General features: G+C 37.3%; 4 protein-coding genes across 9 annotated transcripts; 2 read left to right on the top strand and 2 right to left on the bottom strand.

Annotated features, from left to right (window-relative positions):
- Positions 1-404: 404 nt before the first annotated feature.
- LOC105448984 (retinoblastoma-like protein 1) lies at positions 405-6,643 on the bottom strand. Of its 3 annotated transcripts, none has more exons than XM_011687928.1 (9): positions 6,213-6,643; positions 5,215-5,746; positions 4,835-5,131; positions 4,085-4,186; positions 3,830-3,927; positions 3,343-3,735; positions 2,819-3,252; positions 1,641-2,589; positions 405-1,532 (listed from the first exon to the last, which is right to left on the bottom strand). In XM_011687928.1, the coding sequence occupies exons 1-9, from the start codon at positions 6,513-6,515 to the stop codon at positions 1,350-1,352; spliced, it is 3,291 nt and encodes a 1,096-aa protein (XP_011686230.1). In that variant the 5' UTR covers positions 6,516-6,643; the 3' UTR covers positions 405-1,349. The 3 variants fall into 3 exon arrangements, with proteins under 3 accessions (XP_011686230.1, XP_011686222.1, XP_011686240.1); XM_011687920.1 differs by having other exon boundaries at positions 3,343-3,738; positions 6,213-6,583; XM_011687938.1 differs by lacking the exon at positions 4,085-4,186 and having other exon boundaries at positions 3,343-3,738; positions 6,213-6,579.
- A 2,387-nt stretch (positions 6,644-9,030) lies between these two features.
- Positions 9,031-16,828, top strand: LOC105448950 (serpin B4-like). The gene is made up of 6 exons (XM_011687855.1): positions 9,031-9,542; positions 13,270-13,586; positions 13,725-14,051; positions 14,286-14,542; positions 14,617-14,746; positions 14,983-16,828. The coding sequence occupies exons 2-6, from the start codon at positions 13,290-13,292 to the stop codon at positions 16,126-16,128; spliced, it is 2,157 nt and encodes a 718-aa protein (XP_011686157.1). The 5' UTR covers positions 9,031-9,542; positions 13,270-13,289; the 3' UTR covers positions 16,129-16,828.
- Positions 16,829-16,912: 84 nt separating this feature from the next.
- LOC105448958 (U1 small nuclear ribonucleoprotein C) lies at positions 16,913-19,299 on the top strand. The gene is made up of 2 exons (XM_011687866.1): positions 16,913-17,631; positions 18,290-19,299. The coding sequence occupies exon 2, from the start codon at positions 18,535-18,537 to the stop codon at positions 19,060-19,062; it is 528 nt and encodes a 175-aa protein (XP_011686168.1). The 5' UTR covers positions 16,913-17,631; positions 18,290-18,534; the 3' UTR covers positions 19,063-19,299.
- Positions 19,300-19,568: 269 nt separating this feature from the next.
- Positions 19,569-24,146, bottom strand: LOC105448969. Of its 4 annotated transcripts, none has more exons than XM_011687887.1 (4): positions 24,039-24,146; positions 23,857-23,925; positions 22,037-23,758; positions 19,569-21,961 (listed from the first exon to the last, which is right to left on the bottom strand). In XM_011687887.1, exons 2-4 carry the CDS (start codon positions 23,894-23,896, stop codon positions 19,995-19,997), a joined length of 3,729 nt encoding a protein of 1,242 aa, XP_011686189.1. In that variant the 5' UTR covers positions 23,897-23,925; positions 24,039-24,146; the 3' UTR covers positions 19,569-19,994. The 4 variants fall into 4 exon arrangements, with proteins under 4 accessions (XP_011686189.1, XP_011686198.1, XP_011686208.1 ...); XM_011687896.1 differs by having other exon boundaries at positions 22,037-23,425; positions 23,540-23,758; positions 23,857-24,109; XM_011687906.1 differs by having other exon boundaries at positions 22,037-23,422; positions 23,540-23,758; positions 23,857-24,109.
- Between the last annotated feature and the right edge of the window lie 586 nt (positions 24,147-24,732).

Genomic DNA, 24,732 nt, shown 5'->3' with positions numbered 1-24,732 from the left:
GTGTGAGTATGTATATGATACCAAAAACAGTTCACAAATATTGACTAGGTTTATTTTACCTTTACAAGATATAATGCAAATAACGAGCTGATCACAATCAGAAATAAGAGTTATTTATACATTGATATCGTATTTTTTATTTAACTTATTGTACAAATTCAAAATGTGTATACAGGATGGTCAATCGCAACTGGATAATATTTTAACGGTAGATAAAAAATAAAAAGACTATAGATAAAAAATTAAAAAAGCCAATGATTATTTTATTATATCGAGAGATTCATATTTCTTCAACCAAAAACAATTAAAAGGTTTTCAACGGAATCTAAGTTTCGGATATATAATAAATAAATAACAAAATATTGCTCTGCTTATTTAATTTTATTTGAACGGAATTTTTAATTTATTTGTTAACCCGATAGATGATGTTGAAAAGTAAATAATTACGATAAAAAATAAACGAATTTTTGTTCGAAAAGATTTAGTTTCAGAGTTTTGTCCAAGAATCTATCATTAAAATATTTTTCGTTGGTGGCAGACCACTTCATATATCGTAGTGTGAATTACAATTTATTGTCACGATAATATACTACCATATTTTTTTTGCAATTTCCTATTTAATTAATAATTTTCTATTTAAATCTATGTTACGTGTGCTGTGCGAAAATGATTAATTCAATAATTCTAAATTCTAAGATTTCTGATGATTTTATAGTATCATTAGTTAATGTTTCTACAAAATCCCCAATATTTTTATCACAAAACTAACTATCACTATAATATATGGATGTACATGCGTTTCTATTATATAATTTTACGAAACAATGATGATCAGAGTAACAGACATATTAAAAATTCATAATATTTGAGTTTTTTAATCGATTTTAAAAAGTTTTGATGTTAACAATAACATAATGCACGGAGTGTAAAATGCGTGTTTCGTCAGTTATAATCCACATTACACGACTTGCAATTTATACGGCTTGAAAGACATTGTTTGATTTGGTAAATTATAAATTAACAAAGAAAAAAATAGTCTACTTTGATGGAATAAAAGTCAACGAGAAAATACTGGAAATTGAATTCTGACTTCACATTAAATAAAATTATAAACAACATTACAACATCCTTATGTAATGCAAGCAGCACTTTATTGGGCCCTTCCAATTTGCTAGAATGACTATACCTGAGAAACAAACGTCTCACATTTATGCTAGACAGCCAAGAGATTGGCTTTCATCTGTCTCGTATAGGTTTCTTCGCTCCTTGCAAATCAATTTATATATGCAAATAAAAAGCAGATCAAACATACTCCACGTTCCCGTAAACTATTTACGTTGTCATTCCGCTTATTGATTTTGCGTTCGTCGTTCTCCAATGATATTTTCCAATTTCCGTGAAACAAAAGTTGCAGTTTTTTTAGGAGGTGAACTTTCTGTCATTTCTACATCCGTGTCATCGGAAAGTAATCGCTTGCCCACACTCTTTTTTGCGTCCACAGATATCATCATCTTGTTGATAGCCTCTAAATCCTGTAACATATCAATAATATGTAAGAATAAAGAGGAATCAATTTTCAGAAATCCATAGATCTAAAAGCTAGTTATATAAAATTAATGTTTTAAAAAATCCGTTTTTACCTTGGCAGGGCTACGACTGAAGCAATAGCTTAATTGCGGTGCCGGTGACGCACTTATAGCCTTCGGATCTAGAGTGCGTGTCATAATACTACTGGTGACACGCCTCACTGGAGAATTAGCAAGTGCCTTTCCTTTTGGCAAAGGACTCAGCGAGAGATTCATGACGCTACCGCGAGCCGGTCCGAATTTTTTCGCGAATTCATTGACTTGCGGAACGTACATCGTGTTGTAGAATTTGATTAGATCGCCGCGTATCTCCCCGTCGAAGTTCTGCGAGGTTCCGGCCATATTCGTTGGTGTCGGCGGAGTCGCGTTCTCTCCTCCTACAGTGTTCCTCTCTTCCGATCTTTCGTTACCGCTCGTTGCCGGATCTCCGTCGTTGGAAACTTTTTCAATCAGCACCGATCTGTATATATGCGATTCGGCCTGCGGCTGTAGACGGTAACACCGCATGATCTCGGTGAATGAGTTTCTCTCTATCCTAACCAGTTTACATATTACATAAATTGCACACATTAAAATCTGATCGAGATGCCGGTCTTTCATCAACTTGGTACGTTCCTTGATGGAGTATTCGAAAATCGTCCAGATCTTTTTCTTATCGTTGTCCGATATCTCCAATGAATTGCACAAGTCCTGCATGCGTACGCACGCAAGATTGTAGAACTTTCGGAAGAACAGCGCGACGGAGCCCGTTCTTCTCGGTCTAGCCGCGTCTCGGTTCGTCGCTTGCGCGGAATTGCTTGTTGACGCTTGCGCGCCCGAGCCCGACGCTCTAGAAACAATTTGATCGGGCAACAAGAGTATCCTTTGACCATTGTCAAATAACATTCTATTCGAGGTCAACACACTCTGTCCGACACGAAGAACACTTTGACCGGTGATTCTGGTCTCGGAAAATAATCGCTTCTTTGCTACACCTACAGATGCTGTGACAGGAGACTGAAATCTAAATCACATATAATACAATACAGATGTCATCCTTCATGAAAAAAATATTTAATGATAAAAAGAGCATTCGATTCTTTTAATTATTTTGCAGATTATGATTTGAAGAAGCTTAATAATTATTATTAAATTTATAAGTTTTTCAATTTTTGAAAGATTATAAATTCAATCTTTTTTTTTGTAGTTCTTTCTGCACAAAATTAACTATTCTACACAAAAGTTAATTATACCTTTCCGAAGCGGACGAGATCGGGCTTTGTTGAACGTCGTGGGAACGTTCCCGATCTAAAGTAATCCGTCTTAACACAGGTTGACCTGGCGCGTTTGGATCGGTTTCTAAAGTGCCAGGCAAAGAAACGTCCTCGCAGCTCGGCACACCTCCCGGCAAAGACTCGATGGTTTGCCACAAAGGACTATCACTTTGCCAAGCCAGGGACTCCAAAATCTTTTCCTCGATCTGATTCAAGTGCTTCACAACATCCCGCGACAATTGATCCTCGGCTCTCACTATAATTTCTATGACCTTATAAAAATAGTAAGCGTCCAGATTCAGAGCCTTCAGTATCCAAGGGAACACCTTGTCGTTGCTTTTGTACGAATATATAACTATTTCGAGACAGCAGGCAAAAAGGCATTGGATAAAGACTTCATTCAAGAGAAGATTCTGTAACAAATAATTATTAAAATATGAATATGCTGTTTCAAAGATTTTTTACGACTTTATGTATAGCTATCTTCATTCATATAAACTTACAGTTATGTCGTCATTCGGCTTTTTGCGTTTCTCGTCGTTTAGGATCATTTCTAAAAGCTTGTAAAACAGAGTCTGTCCCATGTGAAAACGCCTCTTTCCAAAGTCAGATGCTGAACCGTCGTTCGCGTTTGCGTTATTATTATAGTTTGCACAAAATTGTTCATCAATCTGTTTAACTTTTGCCTCGAGTGAGGATTTAACGTCTTGAGAACAGTTGCTCAGCATCTGTAACAGGCTTTCGCTCGGAGCAGATCCGCATTGTCCAGCTATCAAAGCCTGTAACTTAATGACGCTTTGAGTTGCCGTAGTCACCGGTGTTATTATATTAGATATGTCCTTCGATCGAAGATATTTACGTCCGGTCAATGGCGTGGGAGGTGCCAACCATTGTATCTGCTACGAAAAATAAACGGTTACGCAAGTATTACGCAATAAAAAGCAATATGCTCACTATTAGTCAAATAAAATAATCTTTCTTAAAACTTACCCCAGCATGCTGTTCCCTCTTCATTTGCAATCGTTCATGAAAATCATCGAGGTTCATCATTTGCGCAGGGGAACCGATATTTTCATTGGCGTCATGACCTGAAACAAAAATTGCCTATTTATAGAAATTTGTAAAAAATTATAAGCTAACGGCCCAATTGTGTTAAAAAAATGTGTAATTAATAGACATAAGAGGAATTACTCATTTGGATTATTTACAAAACAGAAGCATTCGCACAAGATATCACAGACCCACCTTGTAAAACGTCACGTTTAGTAAACTGGACATGCCTAGCACCATTTTGGTCAATTATATTTGAATTTGATATATTGCTCAAAATTACTCTCCTCCATTCCGCTATAAAGCCGTCACGACAAAGCAAATACACAAATTTGTTAAGGAAAAAAAAAAAAAAGAATAAAATAAACTTAACACAAAGTAAATAGGTTGCTAGGAATATATCTTCTTTTTTAGCTTTTCTTTCTTTTTTCAACTACAATTTACAAGTTCAGATAGGTTCATTGTATAAGTTATACACATACATATATACACATGTGTATGTTACAAACAATAACAAAGTGTAACTTCTATTGAAAAAAAGAAAAAAAAATAAATCAAATATTCATGTTATATAACTAACGTTAAATTTTCATTTGAATCCAACCTATGTTGTAAACAATCATTAATTGTGCAGCATATATATTCTCGCTTACCAATTCACGTGGATATTATAGAAGCGAAATATAAGTTAGCAGAAAGCATGCAAGATTATAACAAACTTATTACAGCAATGCATTTATCTTGTTTCTTACATCAGTACTAAATCCCGAAACACAATAGATGTAGTAAGCCTTAAGCCGTAAGAAATTGACCAATCTATTATTCTCTTTACATTCAACTGCAATCGATCCATTTCTTACGGCTTAAGGCTTACAACACCTATTGTGTTTCGGGACTAATTACTATATAGATCAAAGCTCTTCATTTAATTGTAAATAATTTTACCTAAAAAAATTCTTTCATCAAAGTCTCCAACACTTAGCATACGCTGTTCGTAAGACTTGTTAATGGCCTTGTTGTTACCATCAAAATTCAATGCCTCTAGCATACCAGAGAAATTTGACTGATCACCGCGTAAGACTCTTTCATTAAACAGTTTGTTAATGTAACTTTTAACATAGTACTCCTTTATGGCTTTAGCCTCAACAGCAATTGCATCGTAACGTTCGCACAGCAAGTTAACAATGCAATTTGCTGTTTGCGGCGTAGTGTAGTTATCCTCGTTAAAATTCGCTGGTAAGCCTGTAAATCAGAAAACATGAGATAAAATCGTTCTCATTGAATTACGATTGTTATCTGCTCACTTTAACTCCAAGGATACTCACCAAGAAAATTAGGATTCAGCAAGTCTTTTCTGTTGGCTAATAGAGCATTGTTGTACATAAGATCGCAGCAAACCAGTAAGAGGTGATAGGAGTTGACAAGGTCGTCCGAGATATCGTGAATTGCACCTTTTATGCATATAAAGAGCGTCCAGCAGAATTCAAAGACCCTGCTAGGTGTACAAGGCACCGCTTTGTGCCTTCTGGATCTATGCGGTCTCGAAGTGTCCTCTCGTGGATCTTTGAATATATCAGCAAATATCGGCTGATACTTCTTAAATATGACCATAGACACTGAAAAATTAGCCTCTAGCTTTTCTATCCTCGCTCGAAAGTCCTGTGGCATATTGGCCATATCTGCCCATGATTTGCTCTTTGTAAAGAATTCTATGAGCGGGAGATTACACAGTTGTAAGAGACGAGTCAGCGACACGCAATTGCCCTCCACATTGGTGCCTGGTCTCCCTACCGTAGGTATAGAGAATTTTCTACAAGCAACGTACACTGCACATCCTAACCAGTGTAGCTGGTCACCCTGTAAATATGTATTAGAAATCTTTTACAAACCAATGCTCGTACACGTACATCAATTACATTGAAATATTGCTTGGGACTGAAATAAAAAGCAATATTCACAGAAAACTAACGAGTTCTGCGGAAAAGATTGTAAGGGGAAGAGACTGCTAAGGTGGACATTGGTCTTTGCAATTAAAAATACTTGCAGCATATCGCAAAAATAAAACCGCTCAATGAGTAATTTTCACAACGCGACTTTTGCGTGATTAACGGGCCAAACAATTTGTCCGTCGCGCTCTAAATAATCCGTCGCAAGGCGAAGGAACGCCCCAACATCGTCCGACTTTGTCTCGCGGAGGGCGATCGGAGATTCGAGGATCAACCACGGGGCACCGGGCCGTTGTCGGCGGCGTCTCGCGCGGCGCGATACCGCATTCGCCGTCGCCGGGGCGGGCCGCGTTATCGGCGGCAAGGTAAATACCTACCTCGAGGGTGTAGTTCTGCCGAATAGTCTCGTAGGATCTCCAGGCCTCGGACGCGGCGGACGCGTCCATATTCAGCTTCTGGCATAGATCCTGGTGTCGATTGTACATCGAGTCCTCAGTATCGTCCGACTGCCCCATCCTCTTCCGCGCCGTAGTCCAGCCAGACGAGAAAATCAGACGAGATTCCGCGGAGAAAACACTCTTTACACCGCCATACAAAAACTTCGTGTTGCGTGCGCCGTAACGAGGTTGTTGCCGCGGGGACTTGGCGGGAAACGACACGAGCGCCGACATATTTGCCATGTTGGCGGGAAACGTAGGGGCAGAAAAGTGGTACCCGCGAGCGTGCGCTCGCGACGTGATGTTTGGAGTCCCTAGCTAGTCCCTAGCCTTTTAGGGTCCTTGGCTAGGGACTCTAGGAATTTTCAATTCGATCTCGCCACTCGATTGGTCGGAGAATCCGAGGTGATGTTGGCTGGCATGGATCGGTCACGGGTTTCGCAGAGCACAGTAGGTAGGTGCGGGAGGGATGACGGGGAGGGGGGTTGAGATCTAGACAAGTGACAACTGACAAGTCAGATGTCAGATTCGTTATCCGGCTGCTCAATCGACCACGACCGGCCTCGGTTAATGCGAACCACGAGCTTCGGCTTCGCGGCTTCCTCCAATATCTCTTCCTGTGTTAATTCACATGCGGATGTTATGGTAACTGAGATATGCGCGCGGTTATAAGAACGCGTGAGCGCATTTGTCGAGCGCTCTCGCTGCATCGCGCAAGCGCACACTTTGCACGCTGCCGTCCGAGACATCCCTCACTCAAATGTATTTACGCACGAGCGAAAAAAAAACCCGCGTGACGTAGGTCGGCAATGTGAAATTCCTTTACTGTCTCATCCTCTCTGTTTCAGGATTTCAGATCTTCCTTCGAAACTGGCTTCTTTTTCTAACTTTGAATATTTTCATTGCACTCTCGCTATTCTCGTCTTGCCTAGTCACGTTAGAGCGAAAGAAAAACGTTAGACAGAATAAAGCAGCGAAGATTCGATCTCCACTGCATTCTCATTCTTACGCATATATAGGTATGTATCGTTTATAGAGAGAAAATGGATTTGAGAAGAGATTTTATTCTAAGTATATATATTTAATTAGCTTACATTTATTATATACTTTAATATATTTTTTTTTCCACATTTAAAAAGTCTGCATTTATTATTCAATTATAATTCAATTGTTATATGTTTTTCTACGAAAATAAATTTTTTCGCAAATCCTATCGAGCAATATTATAGTGGAGCAATATATCAATTGTCATTTTTGTATACTAACAAAGCATTAATGTGATGTAATTTAATTCTTTTGAAAAGTATTTTATTTTATTTCCTTCTACATAATGACATTTATTTTTGATAAACTTTTTTTGAACGAAAATACAACAAATGTTTATTAATTTCTATCAATATGGATTAACTTTAATCTCGGTTTAATTTACCCTTTATCTTTTTCTGTTTCTTAAAAAAGAAAAGATAAATGTAAAATTTTTATTTCCTTGGAAGTTTTAATTAGTCATTGCTGCGGTCTGCTTAGAGATTATATTATGTATAATTGGTTTTTCGATAAGAGATATCCAGCTTCTTTTAATCATGCAAGTCATCTTCATAAAAATACAATTTTCTGATTTTTTTTGTATTACGTCGTACATATGAATTCTACGTCACATGGATTTCACGTAGTATATATAATCATATGGACTTCACATAGATATCTAATGATTTATCAATGCAGTTGAAACGTCATGGGTGCATTCAGGAATTCACTCATTTCATTATATCATTTTATCCTTGTTCACTGAATGTTAAACAAGGATAAATGACATCTAGATGCACCTGCGAGGTTTCTGAGCGCAGCCTAAAATTGGTTTATGTCTATGATTATTATATGCACGCGTGTGTGTTTGTTTTACATTCGCTTGAATTTCCAACAAAAGGGATCCTCCTTTCTTTTCATGATTCATTCGCAACAAATGTTGTCGGCGTTAATCAGCGGAAATGAGAACAAAAAGCTCTCTGATGCAGAACTGTCGAATACCTTCCGTACCAGGACTATCAGATGGGAATTACGTTTTGACACACCGCCGCGCATGTGATACACATTTATTCAGCGAGGTGTGATGTGCACAAAATAAATAAATGGGTGAATCATATAGATGTGTCGCTAGAAATGGCAAGTGACGCAACAAGTTTTATCCCGAATTGACGTTTATCTTGTTTAACTTTTAAACGGGCGAAAGTAGTGTAACGCAAATACATACATATAGAGTAATTGATGTAAGCGATTTTACGCGGGAATTGATAAGACTTAATGCGGCGGTTGCTCATTGCAGTTTTCTAGCGACTGCGTTAACTTAATCTGATAGAGTGTTTTATACTTTTATCATTCCTCTTGTCTGTTAATCGATAATCGAAGAGCTTATTTCTTCGATATCCATTCGTTTCTGCGCAATTTGTCGCGAATATCTCGCGATATTCAATTCTCATTGCCTCGCGTTATCATCGCTATGATATTGCGATCTAACGTTTGACATCGTTTGCAGGAAAACTGGTTTCTCATAAAGTATACACACGCAATCGCCCGATGATAAATGGTTCCTTCGATGCCCCCATTGGGTCTTCACCAGGGTGCCTGCATGAGACCAAAGTAGATCGAGCATTATGCAGAACGAGTGCGAATGTTATCGAACCGCTTAACACATTTGAGTACAGTGTTCGATATTATTCTTATTCTAATTGATATTATACGTTCTTATCAACGATCGCCTCTCCGGTTCCTGCAGGCAGGTGCGCTGGAAGAAGAGAGACACCGTGCAAACCATCATGCTTTGGCGTAAAGCGCAAACGGTGAGTCAATGTCAGCGTCTGCGCTCAGTTATGCGTGATGTACATGCCAACTCTTCCCGCTGACGTCTCACCGCGCTCGTCGTCGGTCCGGGTGCAGATAAAAGAGATCGGCGAACCTGTACATCGTCAGTATCCGCGTGTTCCCCGCGGCGAGTGGGACGATACGTCTGACGGCTGAAGAGCTGCGCTTCCGAAGAACCAGCTTCCGAACGAGACACGAGATTGAATTGCGTCTGCACGTGGTGCACGGCACATTCGCTTTCGTCAAGGAGATACGTCGGAGTAATCGCGCGGTTCTACAAGGCGATTAAGTGAGACTGAACTTGACCTATATCCAGGGTACGCCGAAGCGTCGAAGTGGCAAATCGATCGAGACGATCGCAGACTGAGTTTCGAGGACTACACGAGTACCTTCTCGTCGTGCTTTCTCTCACAGGTTGGTGTTAAATTGTCACTTATTTGAATTTTGATTGTCTTTCAAAAGGATTCCTACTGCCTAGAATATCGCCAGTGAATCGTTTTTCACGCTGTCTTTTTATGCATGTGTATAGAGAAAAAATTAATTGCTAATATCGAAGCGATCGATGGAACATTAAATACGTGATATTTTATATAATTGTTATTTATACGTGAATGTGAAAAAAATGGAAAAATACAAGCGCTAGAGTAATATTTCTTCTAAAATAATCTTCAAGTGCTAATATAAAAACTGTAAGAAAACAAAAACGCAATGGAATATTTTTGTAAATTGTAGTATTAAATATTGTAGGTTTTTCGTGAAGAAATTTAGAATAGTACCTTTTTGAAGACTGATTTCTTTAATTATTTTTTCTTATTTATCAATTATTAATGATTATCAATCGGCAATTAAAAAATACATTATTCTTACTAAAAGATTTTGCAATTACTATATAAGATAATTCGTAATTATTAAAATAATTATTATATTTCCTATCAGTAAATTTTATAATTATTAATAATTTTTTAGACACAATTACTGACAACTGTTTTACTTGAAAAATAAGTAATATTACTATTATTTTATACAATATATCTTATTATATCACAAATTAGAGAAGATTACAAAAAAGCAATACACAAGCTATTCATGATTTTACTTTCACATGTGACCTTCAGAATAAAATCAAATCCTCTCTAGAAACAGTTTTTAGCAAATAAAGATGTGGATGTTGTTTCTTTTATTTAAAAAATTATGCAAAAGTAGTTGACAGAAATTTAATTTTTGAAGTAAGCGCTTCAATGAATTTTTTGTCTTTATAATAAGAATTGAAATCGGTGAACTTTGGTGAAATTAATTTTAATATATTTAATGTTAAAATAAATTTAGTATTAATTTCGTATAAATTCATCAAAATTTTTTGCTTTATTTTATGGTTGTCGAATTCAAACAATACTTTTTACAGCATTAATGAAGAAATTAATAAAGAAATGGATAATGCTTCAGAGCACGGAACGTGTCAAATGTTATCTGACAATATATATATTTTACATAATAGAAAAAATTATATATATATCTATACATAGACGTAAACACGCACCATTGATAAGCGTAAAAGAACTAGCTCAATCGATCGTAATTGTTAAAATAGCTTACGTTGTTTGACTTGAAGCGGGAATTCCAGCTATCAGAAGCGTCACTGCTAGATGTAAATGCAATGCGTCAGCATAGTATCCAATAGAAAATGCATTGCCATGAGACGTCACATGAAAATTGATTTTTCTTATCTTATTTTATCATATACAGGATATCCCGAAACCCACCCTTTATCTATCAATCTTTTGCTTTGATTAAATTATTTTTGAAAAGATGATCTTATATTAACTTGTCATTATTTGTTATTGAATTATTATTTAATATCTGCGAAATTTAAATAAAATTGAATGAAAAAATCTCGGGGTTAATTTGAATTTAAATGAAAAATGAGATCTTATTTTGTATATTTAATTTATTTATGTATATGTAATGTATCTTGATTTACAAATTTATTTGTAATTGTTTATTGTTTAAAGTTCATTTTAGCGTAACAGATATTTCTGTTGAGGTAAAATTGTTTCCAAACCGATAAAAATAAATTCGTCAGTAAAGAGAAGACAAAAAGATTTTACGGGACTCGTTAAACTGAATGTCCTAAGACTGATTATTCATATTTCGAGCACGTGTAGTATTCATCAAAGTAAACAAAATATTTATGGATAAATTTGAAAAACATGCATCTTCTGTCGGCTTTAGAAGAGAGCTCGAGGAAGTGATTTGTTAAAAGGATACTGAAGTATTCTGTTTATATACGGCTAAACCTTAATCCATGAAAAACGTGTCTGCCACTCCCTTGGGAATTTCCAAAGACGTTGTACGTGATATTTTACATCTCTTTCAGGCGACACTCAGGTATATTATTCGACGTGTTCAAAGACACTGCTATTCCCGGCTTACATTCTTAGTTAACACAATGGAAGTATTGTAAGTTTACTGATGGTTGACATTGATTCATTATAGATTTTAGACGCAGAGAAGCATTTTGATTGAATAAAATACTCAAAAGAGAATATACGCTACGGAATATTTACAACTTACAATAAAAAGATGAATTAAATTAACAGATTTTATATTCAAAGAGATATGCTATAGAATATTTGCAATATTTACTAAAAGGTGAATTAAAATCTGTTAAAGGAAATATTTTAGATGTAAAAATATGAACATTCAGTTTTTTGATTTGCATTAGTTTTGAGCAGCACTTTTGAATTTTTTTTTATTATATACCTATGTATATATCTTTTCTGTGTTTACATTATTTATATATATATAAATAGCATAAATAAATATGCTATTCTCTCTCTCTCTCTCTGTATCATCTAACTTTTAAAAATATTTTTCTAAATTATTCTTATTTTCCAAGTTCATATATTGACAATTACTCAACGTATAATAGCTCAAGTGAATTATGTAAAATAGTTTTGATGAAAATTGCATACAACAGTTGATATTATCGGCAATGCAGATAACATATATGTCTATAGCTGTTTTTAAGTTATTAGTAAGATGATGGTGTAGATAATATTACGTTGAACATTACATGAATGATTATTAGCATAATGGTCATTGAATAAAATCAGATATTAATTTTTTTGCAGTTGCACACTGTAAAAACTCAAAATTATGCCTCATAAATTATATACAGACTTTTGATTTATCGAATTTTCTATTACATTTTAAATAAATTCGATATTACTTAATCTACTTAAAAAAAAATTAATTCTTCTCTTTTGTCTCAATAAACTTTTAATACTCAAGTGAAATTAAATATTTTAACTATTTCGAAATAATAGTCTTTCTACAACATCTGGAGAAATAAATTAAAAATTACGTTTAGAAAATTTTATTATTAACTTTATTATTAAATTAGTTAATGGAAATTTGCTTATCAGTCTGATTATTAAGTATCCAGAGCAAATTTTTATTTTGCATATATTTCCTGTTTGTAGATATTTCTATCAAATTGTTTCCTGACTGTTTATCTCGTTAGTTCCACCTATCTTCATAATTAGCCAAATGCGTCTGACACAATTAATTACGTTATTCTAAATCAATGTCTCATGAAAACGCGTATTTTATTTATAACGGTGCAAAGGGCACATTCGTGCCCTTAATTATTATCAGTACACAAATGTATCATAATTGTCAGTGACATATATCGATAGTGCGAAATGCGAAATGTGTTGTTATCGCGCCTGCAAATGAATTGTACGCTTCGCGGAACGGCGTTCGCCGCTCGTTTTATGTATACGCATGTGACGTATAATTATATGAAGCGCACGCCATTAGACGTTATTATTATGTTTACGAGATTCCACTGTTCTCTGTTTGCAATGAATGCGGAACCCGTATTCATGGTCACGAACCAGTAACTGTGATTCCGCAATTACTTTTTTGCGAGAGAAACGATTGCCCATCCACTGCAGATTACAGATGCGTGACCCCTATAAATAGCTGGTCACGAAATTATTTTCGAACTATTAAAACCATTAAAAGAGAAAGAGAAAAATAAACAGAAAATGATGGAACAAAATTTAAATCTCTTTAAACAAAATTTTTTTATCAATCAATTTTTTTAAATTAAAAATTTCATTATGTTTTTTTGCAGACACTCGAAAAGTCGAAAGGATGACGCGATTATGGCTGTTGTTTGGTATTTTGGCGTTGACTGGTGGCCAGATCATTTATCCGGATCAATACGAAATGATGACGATAAACAACGGTCGAGCCTCGCTACCTGCTGATTTTCAATCGTTACCAACGACCAGCAGTAATCAGCCACCTGTCCAAATCGATCAACAATTCGGCGTTGCTGCGAAGCCGGCAGAAGGGCAATTTTATCCTGCGTCCACTCGCGTACCGTTGTATCCATCAGTGAATCCGATAGCCAACCAGCAATCCATGCAAGACACTTGGAGCAATCATGTAAATTATTATTTGTGCTCGCGTAATTATGATTATTAAATCTCTTGTGTATTCTTTTAAAGTTTTTTAAAAAATACTAATGATTCGATGGAGGAAACATCGTCCACTCTTGTATATCATTGAAATCGTCGATTTCAGGTGAACAATATTATATCCAGGGGAATCACAAAGTTTGCTCTGGATTTGGATAGAGCGATTCACAAAACCTCGGTGACTAATCGTCGCGAGAACGTGGTCTTTTCTCCGATCAGCGTGTCCATCGCCTTGTCGTTAGTCCTGTTGGGTTCCGCCGGCAAGACCTTCGACGAGGTTTCTCGGATACTCGGCTTAGAGACTGGCGTAGATATATCTCAACATTCGGAAATCGTTCACCAGATGTACGGTCAGCTTCTGGCTATCATGAATTATAGGGTTGAGGGTAGCAATATGCCGCGCGTGAATTCCGCTAGTGGCATCTTCGTTCAGGTAAATTTCCACATTTTGCTTATTTACGTTATATATTATGGATTAATTTGATCCAGCACTCGGGAAAGAATATTAAGTTAATTAAAATATTAATCTTTAAATTATGTAATGAAAATGGATTTTGCGCGGATTGCACTTTAGAGATGCGAATAGAATAAAATATTTTTCTTTATTTCAATTTAAAATAAAAGCTTCCTATTAATAGATTTAACAGACTTTTAATTTCTATTTCAGCAAGGATATCCGATTCGACCCGAATTCCGCGCGATCAGCGAAAATGCGTACAATAGCGAAGTGATAAATTTAGATTTTCGAACAAAAGGCAGAGAAGCGCGAGACACAATAAACGCTTGGGTGAAAAAACGAACAATGGACAAAATTGATACTATATTGAACGAACCGCCAGATCCGTTGACCACCGTGATTCTTTTATCGGCGCTCTATTTTAAAGGAGAATGGAATCAGCATTTCTTAGGAGCTATGACAAAAAGGTATGTTTGTCATTTATTTCGACTGATGGTGAATTTTATTTTCTCGAAGATTACGATATTTTTTTTTATTACAGGAAACCATTCTTCATCGAGCCGAATGACACGGTCGAAATAGATATGATGTACAACGGTGGTAATTTTCCATTTTACGAAGACAAATCGTTGGACGTTAAAATATTGGGTTTGCCCTACAAAGGCTTAGAGGTAAACATATAAAAATATTAATTATGTAATTGCTTTTTAATTTAACAGTAAGATAAAGTTTAAATTACAATATCTCTCAAAATCTTGCAAATATTTTAATTTTTAAACTATTTTTTTTAATATCTTTATTTACGTAATTGTTTAGGCATTAATAAATTTAAATGTTTTAGCTCGGCAAAAATTTCCTCTTTTGAGTAATATCTAATTCACGAGGATTTTTTTTCTTTTATTTTTAGATGTCTATGTATGTACTTTTGCCGAAAGCCGAAGGAGCCGCCGCATTGAAGAGCTTCCAGGACCAACTAACGGCCGAGATTATTGAAAATCTAATCAACAATACGAAAAACGAGACTTGCCTCATCGGTTTTCCTCGTATGAAAATCTCGAGCAAATTGAATTTGAACAATGCACTTCACAATCTAGGCCTATATTCATTGTTCGATCCGAAAACTGCGGATTTCAGCCTTTTGTCCAACGGATTCGGTCAAGCACCAGAAGCACCGATTCTGCCGATTCCGCAAGCACAGGTTGCACCGATTTCGCAAGGACAGGCTGCACCGATTCCGCAAGGACAGGCTGCACCAATTCCGCAAGGACAGGCTGTACCAATTCCGCAAGGACAGGCTGCGTCGGTTCCACGACCACTTCCTGTGTCGATTCCGCAAGCGTCACCGCGGCAAATTCCTTCCTCGCTATTGCCGAGCACAAAGACCGACGAGTTCTTGATTTTCTCACGACTCGGAAATAACAATAATCAGGGCGCGAGAAGGAATTACTTTACGTTCAATGATAAAAGACACGGCGTCAGCGTAGAACAGTGGGACACAGGTTTCACTATCCGCAGCCTCAGCAGAAGACGTCGTGACGCTCTGCAGAGCGGAAGACGACGTAACGACACGAAGTCATCGCGTGGGACGTACGTCGTGGAGAATCAAGGCCCTGAGGAAATCGCGTCAAAGTTAGACGACGCGAATACGAAATACGTGAGCTTGGAGGAGAACAAGTATCGCTTCCGGAATGCCGAGAGGAATACGAAGAGCAGAAGTAGACGGCAGAGCCGACCCATAGACGAGAACTTCTTGAGATTCATACGGACGCAAAATTTCCCCTTTTACGGCTTGGACAATCTGCGAAACGGTGGGAATCTCGCGAATCCGGGCCTGTACGCCAACGACGTGCTGCACAAAGTGGAGATGGACGTGACGGAGAAGGGGACGGAGGCCGCGGCCACGACCGCGGTGCTTTTGCGCCGAGATGGCAATCAGAAGAAGCTGGTCGCCAACCGGCCTTTCATGTTTTTCATCAGGCACGACCCCACGAAGCTCATCCTCTTCTGGGGAACGATAAATGTGCCGACTCCAAACTACGCAGTCGTCAGATGAAATGCGCTATGTAGGTTTCTCGTATAGATATACCGGAGTTCGGCTTTCCTCGAATATAATTCCTACTTATTTTTTATATATTTATATATTTGTCTCTTGATTCGAACAAATGCGACTATTTTTTACGTCTTTTTTTATGTGTATAATATTTTGCACTGCTGTAACACGATTTCCGCGCATATCGCGGTCACAACGAGTATATATATATATTGCGTATGCTCGTTTTATTACCTATTATTTTATCTTATGTTCGTCATAACGCGTGTGCCTATTATCGCGTCGTATGCCTATGTCGTAAGTTAAAACGATGTTATAATCGTATTCTCTCTCTTTACGTATAAATAAACATGATCATATTGTTACTTTTTGATAACGATTTGATAACAATGATCGAAACGCAAGGAGATAAATAAGAAATTAATGATGATAACTTGAAATTTACAGAATTACGAATAAATCTCTTTAATGCAATTACGATGACGCTCCGATTAATTTAAAACTGGTAATAGTAAGTTTTGAGCTTTATCTTGTACTCCGAATCTCATAGTTCAGCTTGCTTTTATAGTAATAATTATAATGTTCCTTCAACTTTTGGAAAATAGATATGTGAAATCGATAAAAACTGTTTATTTTTCATGGTTTTGTGTCATATTAATCTGAACGCTTGTGTGTGAAAATAAAAACGATAATTGTGATTTAACTAACAATAATTTTCTTTCGCCAATCATATCTGACAAATCTTGTTCAAACAAATGTGTTCAAATAAATTCGATAAATATTTCGTACTTATTTGAATACACGCGCGCGCGCGATGCTCGCACGTAGCGTTCAACATTAATTCGTTAGTGATATTGTTTAGGAATCGGCAGTCGTGTCCTACAGTTCGTCGCGTGTTGTCATCGTCGCGCCAGTGCGAAAATAAGGAATTCCCGACCAACGGATCCGAATATTTCGCGATTTCTATCGCATTGTAATTAAATTCGCTGTGCGAACGTACGTCGCGTCGCGTTAATCACCACCAGGACATAATTATTCATTTCTGTTCGTAACATATGCATAACACGTTCCTTCCTACATCACGATATTCAAGCCTTTGACCATATAAGACCTTTGACCTTTTTATACTTATATATAGTCAAAGATTCAAAGATCTGATGCCAGGAAACAAGGGAAAGAAGCCCATCAGGAAGAAATCTACAATTAAACAAAGAAGAAAACATAATTTAAGAAGAGTACATAATTATAACGCTATGTACGGTAGATGTCCACACCCTGAGGATATCAGGAATAGAAATTTGGATTCACATCCATCAGTTTCATCATTGGCACCACGCTCTGCAATACCGCCGTGTCCGCCGCATGATTTCGTGCCCAATCAGCCCGCTAATGAATTTCCAAGGATTACACGACCATTCGCCCCTGCATTACTCGCGCGTCATGGTTTCATACCCAATAATGAATCTCCAGGCATTACACTACCACCATTCCAGCAGTTAATACTTAGTAAGTACATTTTAATTACTGCATCATCGATCATTTATTATGGTGCTCGGTTTCTGTGTAACGATTGCATTTTTCGATGTATGGGAAATAAATTTTGCTCGAATATCGAGTGGATGGAATCCTAATTTGCACGGATTGACATTAGAAAATCTCAAGGTTGCTTTTAGATTTTTCTATGTCTTTCCATCTTGATTCTTTGTAATAATAAAAATCTAAAATAATTTGTTAATAAGCGGAGATGTTAAATCCCATTTTTTCGCATTTTTAGAAAAAAATAATAATCCCGAACTTTAACTATGTTATAAATCTAAATTATAGTGTTTTCAAAGGCATAATGATTAAATGGAAATATGTGTTTGTTAAAGAATTAAAGTATCGAATTTCGATCAAGTTTTAATTAATTTAATGGGCGATTAATTTACCCGACCGAATTGCTTGAAGCAAAATTTTTAACTATATATTCACTTTCTCTTTAATTTTTTTGTAAAGAGCTATAACATAACGTAATCTATAGCTTTTTAATATTTTCCTCGAAAACAACGTTTTGAAATATATGGTTCTAAATACAAAATTGAAATACTGCATTTACGATTATGATTGGTTCGCGTTGCCGGTCAATTCGATCACTAGAACCCGAATACGATTGGTTGGATTTTAGGGACCTTATAGGGATCTCTAATCGACTGCTTTAGCCACCCGGTGAAATGCTGTGTAAATGGTGCAGTACTAAATGCACCTAACGAGTGCCAGTGAGGTGCCGACAAATATCGCACATAACCTAGAACTCGAGTTTTCTGTCGCTCGTTAGTTTTACATCATTCTCGGCAGTTATAACATCGAGGGCAATTCAAAAAGTTACATTGACTTAGCAAATCAACGGAATTTATCGAGAAGGTCGCCTCGATGCCGAAATACTATTGTGACTATTGCGACACTTATTTGACACATGACTCGCCGAGCGTACGGAAGACCCATTGCCAGGGTCGCAAGCACAAGGATAACGTCAAGTATTTCTACCAGAAATGGATGGAGGAGCAGGCCCAGCACCTGATCGACGCGACGACGGCCGCCTTCAAGGCCGGTAAGATCGCCTCCAACCCCTTCGCGGCCAGCAAGGGCGCGGCGATCCCGCCGCCGCCGAATCTCGGCTCCAACCTTGGCTCGAGATCTGGAGTACCGCCCCAGGGACCGCCGGGAATGATGCCGCCGCCGGGTATGCATCCAGCTGGCCCGATGGGACCGGGAGGCCCGATGATGATGGGACCGCACGGACCGATGCCGCCTCCTATGATGGGCATGAGACCACCTATGATGGGACCGATGGGGCCGATGGGTCCTATGATGGGTCCTTTAGGTCCTATGGGGCACATGAGACCACCGATGAACGGACCACCGCCTCCGATGGTCGGCCCGCCGCCGATGAAGAAATAACAATTAGATTAAGGACTTTTCTTGTCTCTTGTGCATCACGTTGGATACAATTGAAGCAAAACTAAACTTTTGATTGTGAACATGCTTATCGGAGTGGTGTTATTGCGTACATTATATTTTTAAGAATTCTGTACAAACCCGTACAAGTTGCGAAATCAACTCTGATAGAAAAATACCTGCAACACTTTGATTTGTATCTAAATGATAGAAATATTCATAAATTTTTTTCCTAGTAAATGTAATATAAGTAATTATTTTCATACAGTATATTTTTGCTTTATACCAGTTTCGTTTAGCACTGAGTAATGATAATAATTTAAAAAACAAATTACAAAATATCTAGTATCACTAAATTAGTAAAATATGTAATTTGGACCGTGTTTAAACTTTTAAATCATTAAATTTTTATTAAATTGCAAAGATAAATGTATAAATATAGTAGTAAAACATAATCATTAAAACGTTACAATATTTAATTATATTAGCATAATTTTTGAATCACGAACTAATAGCTTTAGTTATTTATTATTTCATTTGCGACAAAATAACGTCATGCAGTAAGCAAGAATTGACAGGATTATTTAATTTATCCAAGGATATAAAGAATTACAAAAAAATAGTCGACTTTTATTTTATACTTATTACAGTATATAACATAAGACCATATGATATTGTTTTAATTACAATCATCGGGATGATTAATAGAGCACAGTATAATACATACAGTCGAACTGTTTCTAGAGTTTTTTTTTAACAAGTTTTAAGTCATAACAAATATTTTCTTTTCAAATATGTTAACGTACATTCGTTACGGGTCATTCAATATCGTTCAAATTTTCCCATATAGTTAAGATAAACCTAACCCGAACGATTTCGTATATTATACGAATGCACGTCAGATACCACTGAACGGAAATAATTTTTGTAAACTACTATGACTTCAAGACTTTGAAATAATTATTAAGAGTAGTTTGATAAAATTTCTCTAACTCAATCAATTTAGACAATGTCTTGACATGTTTACGCATAACTGTTTGATTGCTAATCCGTTTTTGTATTGCATCTGCCGCATCTATCATATGTGGCAGTTTAAGAGCACGAGCCATTTCTACGAGATTTGACGCGGTACTACATATTTTTTTTTTGGAAAGTTCTCTCGATCTCTTTTTCTCTTCTTTTAATTGTTGTTTCTTGGACTTTTTCATCGAATGTTCTTTTGGTATATCTATCGCACAATACACGTTCGCGTTCTGTTTGTCCACGGATACAGTGGATTCGATGTTTACTTCGCCTGTTGACAATTGATCTTCGTTACTGTTAGGATCTCTCGATTCATCCGACACGGGCTCGGTATTTAAAGGTATATTCGGAGAATTCTCTTCCGTAAGAGAATCGTTTATTACTATTGTCTCATCGCAATTGCGATCCGTTACTTTGCCCGTCTCAAGCAAAGTATCGTCCTTATTGTTTTGTCCGTCAGCTGACAATTCGTTATTCTGTTGATTAATAATTGTGGAGGAATTTAAGTTTTCTTGTTCACGTATCTCTGGTACATCTGGTACGTGATGCGTCTCTGGCGCAGCCTGCGGAAGGATTGTCTCGTCCTCCTTACTCTGCATGCGACGTAACGTCTCGTGCACGTCCTCCGGTGTGTGAGGTACAAATAGATAATTGTAAAGCAGGAGAAGCCCAAGATAAGTGGCAGTGTCAAGCCTATGGCCCATTTGATTTAGTTCTGATTTGAATCTCTTCATCGCGCCCTCGAACATACGTACGAAACAATTCGGTTCAGGTTCGGTATTGACGATCATGAGAAGTTTGATTTGCGAACGCATTAAATTTCTGCGTAAGAGAAGATGTTTTCTCCTACTTCCTTGGAATCGTTTCAAACCGTTTTTTTCATTTTTTATAGCCTTGTACAACCATAGCGGATTACTTATATTTCCTACATAGTCGGCATAACATGTGAAACGCATTTTCTCGAGTTGCGGCATTCTCCCTTGCAACAAGTTGTACATCTTTGTAGGATTTGTAGATGCAGTTACGTCTATACCATAATCTTTTTCATCATCCGGAAGATTAAGCCAATATCTGAACAGATCGTACAAATGTTTTATGTATTCTTTCGTCGCTATTAATAAAAGAGTCAAATCACTATTAATAAAGCCTATCTTCAATTCAAACTCTATCTCCTTCTCCTTTAATGCTTTTAAAAAACCCGGATTAATAGCGCGTTTGGCTAAACTCTGTAACGTAGATTTTCTATGTGCAAAGTCTTTAGTAAGATTTGCCACAATCATCCGCGCCTTGTTGTGATGTTTATTGTGATAAACACCATAGGACCATACAATGCTAGCAAATGATATTTGATGAATATTAACCCTCACTTCGATTGGTTTGGGAATTGTTTTTCTATCTGTGGGCCAATTCGCCATGAAAGATCGTAATCCATCTATTTGCAAGATCCAATCAGCTCTTCGTGAAGTACAAAAATTATTATTTGATGATAATGTGTTTACGTTTCTGGGAAAGGATACCGCGTCTTCGGTCATTGTTTGTTGTACCTCAGTGGCACTTTGTAGAGTCGATATTTCGTTTTCTCTCGCTTCAGACGAGAAACCTGTCTCAGGGTTAGGTCCAGAGGAAGTTGACGCACGGGGACTCGATGGCGTATACGTGGGCCCGTCTGTATAATTTGTCACGGCAGCTGGTGTAGGGAAATGCTCGGACCATCGATATTCTCTGCACGCGGACGATTCGTGGCCGCGTTTAGCACAATTAGGGCAATAAAGCAATCTCCACGGCTTCATCACGTTACCCGGATCCTGCGGCACGCTAGTCATGTCGGTCGTCTGATGGTACCGTCGCCAAAGATCGGGACATTGCTCTTGCTCGTGTCCTATCGAATTACACATAGTACAGTACAGGACACGACAATATTCACAAGTGTTACAAAATGTGTTTCGCCGCTTACCACATGTTAGACACATCTTCCGCGGACATCGAGACTCCGTGTGGCCCTTCATGCCGCACATGTAGCAACACGGTGATTTACGTACCATCGGACACATGTAGTGCCGATGGCCTTCCTGCTGGCAGTTGGTGCATTTGGTGTTCCAGAATCTTTGAATACGTCTACCAGTGGGACTCGGCATTATGTCTTCATCCAGGATTGCCCACATTCGCGGATCCTTCGACATGCCCTGCTGCAACTCGCCAACATCGAAGTTCTCTTGGCCGCGACTCGTGTTGTAATAGTTCTTCATCTCCTCCGACATTGACTCGAAAAAGTCACTCGATACGTTTCTTTTCTGTCCACCGCTGTTACTCTGCGGCGTAACATTTTGGTTATCCTGTTGAACGATGCACTGTCGCTTCTGTTTAGACTGACTGTCGACATCGTTGTTGCATCGTCTCTTTCGGTCATTTACTGGATTGCAAGACTTTGCTCCTAATGTTTTGTCTGGCTCCACACGTCTAAGATTATATACATTTTGTTGCGTCACTTGCGATTTTCTTCCTGATGTCACCGATGTTTCTTGTTGAAGATTAGCATTTTCATTATTTCCTTTCGACTTATTTTGCGGTGATGCTCTCTTGCTTTGATTTGAATCTTCAGTCGATTTACTTTCTTGATTTGCCCTGACGCTTTTGGACAACTGCCTAATTTCATTTATGCTATTAGCGCCTGTTTGAAACGTTGTGCAATTCAACACAATATCTTCCGTAAAATTCTGTGCACGTGCTGAAGTTTCAATACTTTTACTAGGATTTGCAGTATCCTTGTTATTTAATCTAACAGTATTCGTTCTCTTGGTAGATGAGTCTTGATGGCTATGTATTGCTTCCAAGATTTCTGACTCGCAATTATTAAATCGGTTCGTTATTGAATCTGTCTCTACTACATTACTCCATTTTCTTAAAACTACATCATCCTCATCTAGCCTTCCACATGATTTACTTTCTTCGTCCGAATCTTGCAGGTCTATGAGCGGTGGCTTCGGTTTCGGTGGGATAGGCACTTCAAATACAGATTCTTCAGAGTCAGAGTTGTCTTTATTTTTATTAGTCTGTTTGGTTAAAAGCCTCTTTTGTTTCACACCTTTCGAAACAACGTTGTACTTTGAATGTGTTGTATCGTTATTGTCTTTCTCAGAGCTTTCTTGACATGCATTTTTTGCACATTTGGAAAATTTGCGCTTCTTGGAAGAATTTTCAGTTCTCTCTTGACCTTGTACAATTGAAGGCTCTTCTAAAGATCTCTCGTTATCACACTCGTGTGCAGGGTTCATTTCTCTGCCCGCCAATGTATCGACTTGAGCAAATTCTGCCTGATCTGCAGAATGTGTCTTCTGAGGATCTGCTGGATATCGTATATACGTGTTATTGTATATCGATATTTTTATAGAACTCTCTTTTTGAATATTCTGATGTTTTACCGACAATTTAGACTTTTTCGTAGCTTTATCAGATTTACCTCCAGTGGCCTCGTACGTCCGGGGTGCCGAGGGTTGTTCTTCAGATTCGCGTTGCATGCTCTTTGATTCAACGTTCGTCGTCTCAATCCTATCAAATTCAATCGTCCTCGGGGCTTCCGCGGTTCCTGATCCGCCCTCGACGTTCGATTCGTAATAGATTTCTGCATACAGACGAGCCTGCAACTCGCTATCGTCCAAATCGTCGGTTTTATAATAATCTACAACATACAATAATAATAGAATTATTCGCATTGTCGTCGCAAAAATCGTAACAATTTGGCAATTAAATGAGATTTCAATTTGTTTGGTTATTCACCCTCGAAGTTGTTCTTCCTCTCAGTGATACCGTCTGACATGATGTCTATGAGAATTTCTCAGATCAATTCTGGAATTAATTGAACAAATTTGGAATATAATCGACTGATATGCCATTGATATAACAATATTTGATAAATATATAACAATAAATTTTATGTGGCTAATACAAAGACACCGTACTTTGCAAGAACAGCACGTGCTAGTTGAATCCGTGTATAATGAGATGAACAGCATTTCTCGTAATACAAGTTTAGCAACATACATTATTAGTGGATAAACGTCCCTAGTACGCATTTCGGGTATGTAACTCACTATATAGTATATAGTGGTTAATTTGGCAACTGTGTTGTGTTCAGCAGTCACATGATTGGTTCTTGCCCTTAATTCTTCTATGATTTTAAATGTATAAAACAATTATATTAAACAATTTTACAACAGTTGCAAAGCTGTTTTTGTGCTGAACGCAGCCACCGACGAGATATATATTATTAAAGATAATCGGCCAAATTTTTTCGTGACTGTCACGTGGACTCGGAGATAATTGAAGAACGACGACATTACCAACCATTTTGGCTGCACCGAGGATAACAAATATAATCACGATTTTATTATCGACAGTGAAAAGTTTACATTCCGCGATCGTGTGTTTTAATTGTTATCCTCGGTAGAGCAAAAATGGTTGGTAATGTCATCGTTCGCCAATTACCCGCGGGCCCACCGGGCTCACTTGAAATCAGGATATTGCCGCCTTGTTAGATTTTTGCACCTTATCGCTATAAGAATTGAACAATTAATTCATATGTGATCTATAAGAAATTATGAATGATGAATGCTACATTAAGATTTGTGTTAAAATAATGAAATTGTAATAAAA

This window comes from Wasmannia auropunctata, unplaced genomic scaffold, assembly GCF_000956235.1.
Source record: "Wasmannia auropunctata unplaced genomic scaffold, wasmannia.A_1.0 LD336111.1, whole genome shotgun sequence".
Classification (NCBI taxonomy): domain Eukaryota; kingdom Metazoa; phylum Arthropoda; class Insecta; order Hymenoptera; family Formicidae; genus Wasmannia; species Wasmannia auropunctata.
The sequence above is the reverse complement of the archived record's forward strand: the minus strand, read 5'-3'. Positions and strand labels throughout refer to the sequence as shown.

Bases quoted from the DNA above. Each gene is read 5' to 3' on its own strand.
- LOC105448984 (XM_011687920.1), bottom strand. From the start codon at position 6,515: ATGGCAAATATGTCGGCGCTCGTGTCGTTTCCCGCCAAGTCCCCGCGG. The intron at 5,747-6,212 runs GTAGGTATTTAC...ACATATTTACAG, and splicing joins GGCAGAACTACACCCTCGAG to GGTGACCAGCTACACTGGTT. The intron at 3,739-3,829 runs GTAAGTTTTAAG...TATTTTTCGTAG, and splicing joins AGAGGGAACAGCATGCTGGG to CAGATACAATGGTTGGCACC.
- LOC105448950 (XM_011687855.1), top strand. From the start codon at position 13,290: ATGACGCGATTATGGCTGTTGTTTGGTATTTTGGCGTTGACTGGTGGC. The intron at 13,587-13,724 runs GTAAATTATTAT...CGTCGATTTCAG, and splicing joins AAGACACTTGGAGCAATCAT to GTGAACAATATTATATCCAG. The intron at 14,052-14,285 runs GTAAATTTCCAC...TTTCTATTTCAG, and splicing joins CTAGTGGCATCTTCGTTCAG to CAAGGATATCCGATTCGACC.
- LOC105448958 (XM_011687866.1), top strand. From the start codon at position 18,535: ATGCCGAAATACTATTGTGACTATTGCGACACTTATTTGACACATGAC.
- LOC105448969 (XM_011687887.1), bottom strand. From the start codon at position 23,896: ATGTCAGACGGTATCACTGAGAGGAAGAACAACTTCGAGG. The intron at 23,759-23,856 runs GTGAATAACCAA...TGTATGTTGTAG, and splicing joins GAGGAAGAACAACTTCGAGG to ATTATTATAAAACCGACGAT. The intron at 21,962-22,036 runs GTAAGCGGCGAA...GTAATTCGATAG, and splicing joins GAAGATGTGTCTAACATGTG to GACACGAGCAAGAGCAATGT.